At 39.6% G+C, this 12,074-nt stretch overlaps 2 protein-coding genes across 2 annotated transcripts in view; both read right to left on the reverse strand.

Moving 5' to 3' along the window:
- Positions 1–12,074, reverse strand: part of DRC9 (dynein regulatory complex subunit 9) — a 35,603-nt gene that overhangs the window by 13,780 nt on the left and 9,749 nt on the right. The window contains exons 5-7 of the mRNA XM_079764768.1: positions 10,864–11,075; positions 6,895–7,023; positions 1,482–1,563 (exon numbers count right to left, since the gene is read on the reverse strand). Coding sequence (XP_079620894.1) covers positions 1,482–1,563; positions 6,895–7,023; positions 10,864–11,075 — 423 coding nt within the window. The remainder of the gene's footprint in view (positions 1–1,481; positions 1,564–6,894; positions 7,024–10,863; positions 11,076–12,074) is intronic.
- Positions 632–1,337, reverse strand: LOC307095565 (NADH dehydrogenase [ubiquinone] iron-sulfur protein 8, mitochondrial-like). Its single transcript, XM_079764878.1, is given in 2 exon segments — positions 632–1,004; positions 1,006–1,337. Coding segments are annotated over 2 exon segments (639 nt in total). The 5' UTR covers positions 1,318–1,337; the 3' UTR covers positions 632–677.

A 12,074-nucleotide genomic window follows, 5' to 3' on the forward strand; every position in this document is an offset into this window, starting at 1 on the left:
GGCCTGATCCCACCGGGCAGTCGGACATCCCTCGAGGGGGTCCCAGGTTGGAGAGGGTACAGGCTGGGCTGAGGGACCACCCCCCTCCGTGCACGAATTTCATGCACCGGGCCTCTAGTATAATATAAATGGCCCTCCCTGGCCCATAGCTCAGTTGGTTGGAGTGTCATCCTGCTATGCCAAGGATATGGGTTCAATCTCTGGTCAGGACACATATAAGAATCAACCAATGAATGCATGAATAAGTGGGACAACAAATTGATGTTTCTCTCTCTCTATCTCTCTCTCAATTCAATAAATAAATAAATTTTTAAAAATACACTACATATGCCATTATTAACCCTAACCATCATGTATAAGAAGGTTCATAATGTGCTTGATGTCCTACCAAGGACTATAGTCTCCCATCTGGTATGCTGGAATGAGACTGCCTGAGATAAGGTCTCCTGTAGGGAAGGAGTGGGTGGGATGGTTGGGTGGAGTGGGAGGGGTAAGGCTGACTGAGAGCTCCAGAGGATTGGGGTCTCCCAGAGTTCTATTCTGGACATACTTGTACATCTCAGAGCAACTCTGTAGTTATTCTCTTCATATTTTCTTTTTTTTTTTTTTTTTTTTGGGGGGGGGGGGGGGTCAGAGTTTCTTTATTGGCAGCAGGGCCGCGGGCCAGCGGGACGGCGTCACCGGTAGAGGTAGTCGGCCTGGATGTTGGCGGCGATCTCGGCCTTCCACTTGTCCCCGTTGTTCAGCAGCTTCTCCTTGTTGTACAGCAGCTCCTCGTGCGTCTCCGTGGAGAACTCAAAGTTGGGGCCCTCGACAATGGCATCCACAGGGCAGGCCTCCTGGCAGAAGCCGCAGTAGATGCACTTGGTCATGTCGATGTCATAGCGAGTGGTCCGGCGGCTGCCATCGGCTCGCGGCTCAGCCTCGATGGTGATGGCCTGGGCCGGGCAGACAGCCTCGCAAAGCTTGCAGGCGATGCAGCGCTCCTCCCCGGACGGGTAACGGGTAACGGCGCAGCGCGTGCTCCCCACGGAAGCGTGGGCTCAGCGGGCCCTTCTCAAATGGGTAGTTTATGGTGGCTGGCTCCCGGAAAAGGTAGCTCAGGGTCATGCCCAGTCCTCGGATGAGTTCAGTCCACAGAAGGGTTTGAGCTGCCCGGTCAGTCACTGACTTCATGTCCATCGAGGGCTCTCGAAAGTTCACGTACTTGTAGGTGGCTGCCACTGCGCTGCTGTGGAGGCTCCGGGCACTGGGATGTCCTGCACGAACAGCCTGGGCCAGGGCCCGAAGCACCGTGGGTGTAGTCAGGCAGTGCATCTTGAAGCGTAGCCACTCCTTCCCCCTATTCTCTTCATATTTTCAATAGTAAAGGCACCCCAGGAGAAACAGCAACTTTTCATATAAAACTTGGCTTAAGAAAAACGGCTTCTATACTGCAGTTTTAGCTCAGTAACTTTTGGTGTTGCCCAGGAAATTCTTACCTGTACTTCAACTTGCCGTTCTCTTTTGACATTATGAAGCTCCTTTTGAAGAGATTTTATTCGTTTTCTTCCTTTTTCCTCCCTAGAAGAAATAAGAATGATTTGTGTTTAGAGCAGTGCTTCTCAAACTCCAGTGTGCACAAGGATCGCCTGGATGTTAAAAAACAGATTCCTGGGCTCTCCCTGAGATTTTTATTTCAGTAGGTCTGGGGCGGGGTCCTGGAATCTGCATTTCTAACAAGTTCCCAGGTGATGTTCATCATGCTGGTCCATGGAGCACACTTTCAGTGACACGTTTTTTAAAAAACATTTTTTAAAATTTTATTGATTTTAGAGACAGAGAGGAAGGAAGGAAGGAAGGGAGGGCAGGAGGGAGGGAGAGAGGGGGGAGAGAAACATCAATTCCACACCCCCCCCCCCCCCTGTGCTTTCATTGGTTGACTCTTGTATGTGCCCTGGCTGGAGATCAAACCCCCAACCGTGGCCAATCAGGACACTGCTCCAATGAACTGAGCTACCCAGTCAGGGCTCAGTGATACTTTTGAAAAGACTGATTTGTTTTAGTAACTCGGAGGATTTTTTTGGCTTATCAGTGTTGTATCTAAAATTGCTGCTGCTGAATTACTTATGCTAAGTTCAAGGTCTTGGTTAAGATGATAACCACCACATCTCTATCACACAGGCACACTCTCACCATGTGAATATCTTGTTCCCCAAGTGCCTTTCACCTAATGTGTTCAGTACCATTGCTAACATTTGACTGAATCATTATTCACTATAAAAAGTTGCAAAAGTGGTGAATTTGTAATTTTATCATTCCTTCTCCATTTATGAACTGGCATTCTTCTGTTTAAAAATAAAAGCTTCCCTTTTTCTCCTCACCCCCACCCCCCCAAAACAAAAATATAAATAAAATATCTACTGCTGAGAAAAACTAAGAGGAGAAGGTACAGGAAGAGGATAAAAAGAATCTTTTCTATTCTGAGTACTTCACATATTCTTACCTTGCAATAACCTTATGAGTAGTCTCTATCATTATCCCTATTTGACAAATGAGGGTAATAGAGAGCTGAGGTAACGCTGTGGTGGACATGAGAGTGTGCCTCGCAGACCTCCCACTACAGGGAGTGTAAGCAAACGTAGCTCAAGGCTCTGAAATCCTTCACTCTGTGTGTTCTGAGGCCTCACATCCCAGCGACTGCTCCCAGCCAAGTTTTGAATGTGGCGGGGATAAAAGGCAGGCCCTTCCTGAGAGACCAGGGCTTTTCCATGGTTGACTTTGGGTCAAGGGTTCCCTGATGACCTTGCCCAACATTCTTACCCTGCAGGCGGTCTCTTCCAGCCAACCTTCCCTCTCCTTCACTTGGGATCCGTCCAGCATTGGGTCTGAAGGCTCCCTTCCATTTTCTTCAACTCAGGTGACTAATCTCATCTTGGCATCTCTCTCTCAGAAGACACAGACCCAACATACTTGCCACAGTCATACAAACAGTAAATGGCACAGCAAGATTCAAACTCAGTACTGTTTGAGAACTTACTTTTTGTTATTGTTTCTGTTTACTCTCTGTTTATCTCCAGCAATCCCATTACTTAAGTTTAAAACAAGCAAACAAAATAACAAAACAACATAAAGATAAACAAAACTAAACAACTGTCTTAGCTCGCTCGGGCTGCTATAACAAAATTATCAGAGGAGCCTGATTAGTTAGTTCAAGGAAAGAGACTTTGGTAATACCATACAATCCATCCTTTTAAGCAGTACAATTTAGTGGTTTGGGGTTTATTCACAGTTGTGCAACCATCACCACTATCTAATTCCAGACATTTTCATCATCCACCAAAAGAAACCTTGTACTCATTTGCACTCACTCTCCATCCCTCTCCCCTCAGCCCTCTATTTATGAAACTTCTTTTGGGGGAATGGTGGATGGAGGTAGGGGCAGGGAAGATCAAGGCCTAATAGAGAAGGAGGCTCAGAGGAGCCTTCTGTATATAAGGATGCCACCCCACCCCCTCTCATCCTTGCTGGACCTGCATAACCCAGTTTTAGCAAGAATCCTGCAAAGTCAGTTTAGATAGAATCCCCCACCTTCGTTGACATCTGATCACCCTGGATATTCGCTCAAATTCTTCATTCCCCACCCTTGAGTCTAAGCCCTTGGTCTATCTTCAGCAACAATCCTGTTAAATTAATTTAGCAAGAATCCCCTACCCTTTATACCTCCTTTTAGGAATTTTCCATCCACTGAACCCCTCACTGTTCTCATTGGCTATACATACCCATCTGCCTTTGCTGCATTTGGAGTTGAGCCCAATCACTCTCCCTCCTATTGCTATAGTTTTGACACCTATTGCAATAGTCTTCAATAAAGTCTTCCTTACCATTTTAACAAGTGTCAGAGTAACTTTTTAACAGTATATAAATTTCTCAATAAAGCTCTTTTTAAAAAACTGAATAGAAAATTGTCTAATTCATAGCCATCACTAAATTGGATGTGACTTTAAAAGTACCAATCACACCAGGACCAAACCAGAGAGAGTCGGACCTGCATTACCACCATTTGTCCACCATCCAGAACTGTAATGTCAGTGCTGACATGTACACATAAGGAACTGTTGGACATTGAAATTGGGTCTCAAAAGAACTGTTGGCCCAGAAAGAAACTCACTACAGACCGATTCATTTGCCTGTCACCATAACCATTATTGCTTGTCTCATTTTCGGTTCTTATAAGTGTATTTCTAATAGCACATGATCTCACTCATCTAGGGGAAATAATGAACAACATAGACTGATGAACAAGAACAGACCCAGAAACAAGGAGGCATGGATCAGACTGTCGGGCCTCAGAGGGAGGGTAGGGAAGGGTGGGGGTTAAGGGGAGAGATCAACCAAAGGACTTGTGTGCAAGCATATGAGCCTAACCAGCGGTTAAGGACAACAGGAGGGTGGGGACATGTGTGGGGAGGGGAGTGGGATGGGAATGGGGGGGATGAGGACAAATATGTGATACCTTAATCAATAAAGAAATTTAAAAAAAAAAAGTACCGATCACACAATATTTAAAGTACTAAACACCATTTGTCATTGATTTGCCCAAATCTAGATGTGATTTTCAAATTTAAATTAATCTAAATTGATGCCTTTCTAACTGGAAGAAAAATGAAAAGAAATCATTATAATTAATCGTATGTAAAATCAATCACTGGCAAACTGTCTACATTGAGTTTTAGACTATTTTCTCCTTCCTATTCAATGATACATATATTTATTATTTTTCTTACTTGATTAGCTTTTCAAAATTACTTTTTCATTATCCACCAAAAGAAACCCTGTACTCATTTGCACTCACTCTCCATCCCTCTCCCCTCAGCCCTCTATTTATGAAACTTCTTTTGGGAGAGTAAGTGGTAGGGGTGGGGGAGGGGAAGGTCATATACAATTAGTGCACATTGTAATATTTCAAAACAATAGGAATATATGAGGAAAAGTACACAATCTGCCATCTCCCTTCTCCCCTCCAATTCTACTCCTATGAGGTAACCAATGTCAAACCTTTTGATGTATATATATTTCCACATCTTTCTCTATGCTCTCAAATATGTGAATGAGCATGTATTCTTTATAGAATGATGCTATATACATAATACTGTAACTTTTTGGCACTTATCTATGTATGAGAAACATTCCTTCAATCAATCATAACTCTAATTCATTCTTTTTAATAGCTGTATGTTTTTATTTTATAAAATTAACAATCATTCAAGTACTCCCCTATTGAAGAACATTTATGCTATTTCTAGGAATTTGCACTGTGCTGCAATAAATGTTTTGCATATATATCTAATTTTTTTTCCTATAGGTTCGATTTCCAAAAGTAGGAATGCTGGGTCAAAAGGGTATATGTATTTTGTTTAGCTTTTCTATTAACACGTTTATTTTCTCCCTTAATAAAGTGAAAATTGAGAAAATACTTAGAAATTAAAAGGTTTTTGGGCCCTGGCCAGGTAGCTCTGTTGGTTAGAGTGTCATCCTGATATGCCAAAGTGTGGCTCCCATTCCTGGTCAGGGCATATATAAGAGTCAGCCAGTGAACACATTAGTAAACGGAACAATGAATCAGTCATTCTCTCTCTCTTTCTCCCCTTCCTCTCTCTCTAAAAAATCAATAAAAATAAATATTTTTGGGGAAAAAAGATGGTTTGTAAAAACACCCCAGTGTTAAAACATTGGCATATATTTCCTCCCAGTTCTCATTTTCTATACATGTTTTTGTTAATTTTATTATACAGATGTGATAATACTATATTATGTCTAGCCTTTCTTTTTCTACGTAAAATTGTAACAAACATTTTCTCCATGTTATTATGACTTTGTAAGCAATATTGTTAACAGCTTCATAATGTCATCCATCAAACTATAGATTCTCTCTTTGATTCTGTAATTCCACATATAGTGAGTCAACCAAATGGAATAAAAAAAGATTCAGACATTTGATGATGCATATTTATGTACAAAAAATGTACAATGACACATTATTTGCTCTGGCAAACATTTGGAAACAAGCTCAATATTCAAACTCAAGGAATGGTTAAATAAATTATGGAACCGTACATATATAATAGTGAATAGTATAAAATTAAAATCAGGTGTATATCTTTTCATTTTCATGAATGAATCACTTTTTTAAAAGTTTTACCAATTTATTCTCCCACCAGCAATGTACACAACTGCTCATTTTCGTGCTTCCTTTGCCAACCACAATTGTTAAATTTATAATAGTAGCTATTATAATAGTAGCTATTATAAACTTATAGTAGGCATTTACTGACTATGTGCCAGGAACTAGCCAAAGTGTTTTACATGTATAAATTAATCTAATCTTCACAATAAGGCCAGTACTGAATTTATCACCAATACCAAGGCACAAAGGAAGAGTAACAAATTCAAAGAAAAACAATTCCACCTATGCAGACAAGATCAACATTTTCTCATTCTGAGTACTCAGGGTTCATATAAAGAGACTTTTATCTTGGTCCCAAAGCATTTTGATTGTGTTGAATGTCTTAAAGCAATGAAAATCTTTGGAATTAGTTGAAAGGCTCTGGAAAAGTAAGCTTCCCTCTACATGCTTTTATTGTTACTGTTCAGGAATTTTCAGTGAACTCAGTCTTAAGAAAGACTACTATATGATAGGAAGAATATTCTTGATATATCGTATATACAGATAACGGGAGCCCAGAAACTTGAATTATTGTCGGAGCAGAACTAGGGATACAACCCAAATTTCTGACTTCTAGTTATCCTCCCTGGGAAGCACAAATTTCACTTGTTTTAGAAATCAAGGACTTGTGGTAAGTTTTATAGCACTTTAAAACGCAACAAAGAAAACAAAATTAGTATTACTCTGACCTGTCAATGATATCATAGAAATGCATTTTGTTTTCCCTCTCTTCATTCAAAGATGTCAGGAGAGTGTTGAAAGTGCCTGAATTTTGTAACTCCTGCATGGTATCTGAAATCACATCACTGAGAAATTGCCTGTAAGGAGAAAAAATGTAAGTTAATAAGATTCATATTTCACTACATTCACAAAGGGCTACAGAAGTCACACAAGTTAAGACCCAGAAGGAACATCATATCATATCTAAGTTGGAATTATTTCTGAAATGCCAGTGTAGTTTAGTATTAGAAAATCTACTAAAGAATTCATCACATTAATAAAGGCAAAAGGAGAAAAGCCATATAATCATTGCAATAAGAGCAGAAAAGGCATTTGGCAAAATTTGACATACACTTATTTATAAACAAACAATAAAAACTTTTAGAATACTGGAAATAAAACAGAACTTTCTTAACCTGAAAAACTTTACATACAAAGGACTGAGAAACATTGAATGTACAATATGATAATATATATACATTTAAAAACATGTAAAAGTATATATATATTGGTTTTTTGTTTTTTATTTATTGATTGAGAAAGAGAGAAACATCCATTTGCTGCCCCACTCATTCATGCATTCATTGGTTGCCTCTTTTTTTTTAATATATATTTTTATTGATTTCAGAGAGGAAGGGGGAAGGAGAGAGAGATAGAAACATCAATGATGAGAGAGAATCATTGATAAGCTGCCTCCTGCACAACCCACACTGGGGATGGAGCCTGCAACCCGGATATGTGCCCTGACTGGGAATTGAATCGTGACCTCCTGTTTCATAGGTTGATGCTCAGCTACTGAGCCACTCTGGCTCTGCCACTGGTTGCCTCTTGCATCTGCTTGGCCAACCAGGATCGAATCCACATATTGGGATGACGCTCTAACTAACTGAGCTACCCAGCCAGGGCTATATGTATTGCTTAATAATATACATACATACCTAATGAAAGAGTCACACCCAGCCGGCGTGGCTTAGTGGCTGAGCATCAACCTATGAACCAGGAGGTCACGGTTCAATTCCCAGTCAGGGCACATGCCCGGGTTGCGGGCTCAGTCCCCAGTTGGGGGTGTGCAGGAGGCAGCCGATCAATGATTCTCTCATCATTAATGTTTCTATCTCTCTCTTCCTTTCCCTTCCTCTCTGAAATTAACAAAAATATTTTTTAAAGTATCACAATTTACAAAAGAATAATTCAGAAGACACTTTATTGTTGGGGGAAGCACAACAGGGCTGGGATCAGAGGCTTCAATTGTATCTGAAGTTATTTTATTAAAAATAGAAAGCTCTATAGCAATCATGGTAAAATGCCGATTTGATGGTTATATAGATAAGTATTCATTATTTTATTCTTTGCAGTTTTCTTTATTTTTGAAATAGTTTCTAAGTTTGAAAAAGTTAAATCATTTAAAATTTACGAAAAAGAAAGACCCTAATAAAACCCTCACATTTTAGAGATGAGTAAACCTAGGCTCAGAATGACTTGCCCAAATCACAGAGCTAATTTGAGATAAAGCTAGAACCATGTAATCCAGGTTCCTGACTCCTAGTCCATTGCTCTTTATATTCTCTTAAGTAGAAAAATTTTAAACTGCTATTTAATTTTCTGATATAGAGTTAGCAAGAATTACAATTACATAGTAATATATTTTTTTTCTTCAATTTTTTTATTAAGGTATTATATGTGTACATATCTTACCATTGCCCCCCCACTCCCATATATGCCCTCACCCCCCCCAGAGTTTTGCATCCATTGGTTATGCTTATATGAATGCATACAAGTCCTTTGATTGATCTCTTATCTTCCCCACCTCTCCCTAACCTTCCTGCTGTAATTTGACAGATTGTTTGATGCTTTACTGCCTCTGTATCTATCTTTTTGTTCAAGTTTATAATGTTCTTTATTATCCATAAATGAGTGAGATCATGTGGTATTTTTCTTTCATTGACTGGCTTATTTCATCCAATAAAAAAATGGGCAACGGACCTAAATAGAATCTTTTCAAAAGAAGACAGAAGGAAGGCCAAGAGACACATGAAAACATGCTCAACGTCACTAATTATCCGAGAGATGCAAATCAAAACAACAATGCGGTACCATCTCACACCTGTCAGAATGGCTATCATCAACAAATCAACAAACGACAAGTGTTGGTGAGGATGCGGAGAAAAAGGAACCCTCATGCACTGCTGGTGGGAATGCAGACTGGTGCAGCCACTGTGGAGAACAGCATGGAGTTTCCTCAAAAAACTGAAAATGGAACTCCCATTTGACCCAGTAATCCCACTCCTAGGAATATATCCTAAGAAACTGGGAACACCAATAAGAAAGGATATATGCACCCCTATGTTCATAGCAGCACAATTTACAATAGCTAAGATTTGGAAACAGCCTAGGTGCCCGTCAGCAGATGACTGGATCAGAAAACTATGGTACATCTACACAATGGAATATTATGCTGCCATAAAAAAGAAGGAATTCTTACCATTTGCAGCAACCTGGATGGAATTGGAGAACATTATGTTAAGTACATAGTAATGTATTAATAATAATTCACATAAAAAGATTCAATAATTTTTTTTCATAATAATTAAGAAGTCAAGAAACTGAAAAGCCACGAGCCTCATCCTGAGAATGAAAAGGGCGTTAATAGTAAACAGGACACCTTTCTGTCATGTCTGCAAATTTGAGCCAGACTGATCTGATTTATTTTTATATTTTTTTAGTTTATATTTTATTGATTTTTTACAGAGAGGAAGGGAGAGGGATAGAGAGCTAGAAACATCGATGAGAGAGAAACATCGACCAGCTGCCTCCTGCACACCTCCCACTGGGGATGTGCCCGCAACCAAGGTACATGCCCTTGACCGGAATCGAACCTGGGACCTTTCAGTACCTAATCGAACCTGGCTCTATCCACTGAGCCAAACCGGTTTCGGCCAGCTAGACTGATTTTAACAAGAGCATTACTCCTCTAGTGAGGGTGTAATGCAGGGGTCTGCAGACTTTTCCAGTAAAGATACAAATAGTAAATATTTCTGGCTTTGCAGGCCATAAATTTTCTGTTATAACTACTCAGCTATGCTGTTGAAGCGTGAAAATAGCCATAGACAATATGTCAACAAATGAAAAATGCTGTACTCCAATAAAATTTATTTTCAAAAACAGACTACAGGCTGGATTTGGCTAGTGGTCCTAGGCAATTACTACAAGCTCTCATTTACCAAAAATCCTTACCATAATGTTATACCCTCTTTTAAACATAACAGGGTTTTCTGTCAGCAAGTCAGTTGACAACAAAAACTGAATAATGAGACAATGGAAATTGAGACTGTCTTTAAAAAACCATCAGGATTAAAACATTAGCTTGAAATTTGGCTACTTTGATGATGTCTGTCTCTTATTAATGGATAAAGCATCGCAATAGCTACCAATTTATGCTGGACACTTGACTGAAGCCTCATTTCTAATCCTCACACTAATGTTGCAAAGTTATTCTCATTTTTAAACATTGCAAACAAATACTCAATACTTGCTTCAGATCCTAAAGCTCCTATCCTTTCCATTGTACCACACTTCCTCTAGGCCAGTGGTCGGCAAACCACGGCTCGCGAGCCACATGTGGCTCTTTGGCCCCTTGAGTGTGGCTCTTCCACAAAATACCACAGCCAGGGCGAGCCTATTTTGAAGAAGTGGCGTTAGAAGAAGTTTAAGTTTAAAAAATTTTGCTCTCAAAAGAAATTTCAATCGTTGTACTGTTGATATTTGGCTCTGTTGACCAATGAGTTTGCCGACCTAGGGCAATCTTTAGCTAATTCTATTATCAGCACTCTGGATACAAGGACCGTCCAGAAGGAAAGAGGGCAGCCAGCCCCCCTGGCACTCGTTCTTTCCCCACCCAGAAATACACATCCACTTCCAAATATGCTCTCCTTCCTTACCTATCATTCTGAATTTTTTTCAGTGTCTCTGTAGAAACTACGGACTGCCTTGCAGGTGATTGGAGGACAAGATCTTGAACTTTGTTAAATTCGTTGGCTAACTGGCCTCCTTGTCTGATTTCTGGCAACTTGGGTTCTTCTTTAGACATTTTCGGGACCGCTGGAGGGTTTTCCGGGCTTTTTTCTTCTAAATTCATTTCAATGTTTTTCTTCTAAAAACAATAAACGATGTTTTATGTAACCGATTTTCAAAGAGTAAAGAAACAAAGCTATACAAGGGCCTCCGCCTACATTGTTAACCTCATTTTTGTCTAGGAAAGAAAGGGGAAATGTAAGGCCTAGGAAGCTCTGGTTTTCTGGTTGCCCTACTTTGCCTCTTCCTTTATGCGTAGGCATCTGGAAAAGGAAGCAAATGTGTCAAACTGATTTACTGATTAATAGAAATAGGAATTTCTAGAAGAGAACTTTAAGGAACTAGCTAAGTGTTCTATTTAGTCCAGTCACTAATAAAGATTTTTATATAGCATACATTATGTACAAGATAGGGCATTAGACTAAGGAAAAAGAAAAACAGTATTTCCTGCAAGGGATCTCTTTCCAAACTTAGGTCCATTACTTCGCTTCTGATAGAGCCTGGTATATTATTAGTATAGTTTCATCACTCCATTCCATGTTTCAAACAAATGAAAAAAAAAATCTACTTGGAGATGTCGTTACCTATAAAAATGGCTGTAAAAATGGGATAATGCTAACTAACTGTTCAACTCCAGGTTGTTATAAGGCTAAACAATGTGAAGTCTTTGGAAGAAAAAAACCCACATATACTAAGATTTTAAATTGTATATCCTATGACATATGGGGTAATGTCATAGTAACATTTATGAAATTGAACAATTATATTACTATGAAGTAAAAGCAAAACATTATTTTAAGAGATCCATCATTTTTTAAAATATATTTTTATCGATTTTAGAGAGATAGGGAGAGGGAGAGAGAGAAACATCAATGATGAGAATCATTGATAAGCTGCCTCCTGCATGCCCCACAGTGGGCACAACCCAGGCATGTGCCCTGACCAGGAATTGAACTGTGACCTCTTGGTTCATAGGTCAATGCTCAATCACTAGCCACACCAGCCGAGCAAACCTTTATTATTTATACTTCTATAAAATCAAAAGCAGAACCTTTGTTAAGTCAGAAAATTTTGTGGA

Source organism: Cnephaeus nilssonii (assembly GCF_951640355.1).
Source record: "Cnephaeus nilssonii genome assembly, chromosome: 3".
NCBI classification, from domain to species: domain Eukaryota; kingdom Metazoa; phylum Chordata; class Mammalia; order Chiroptera; family Vespertilionidae; genus Cnephaeus; species Cnephaeus nilssonii.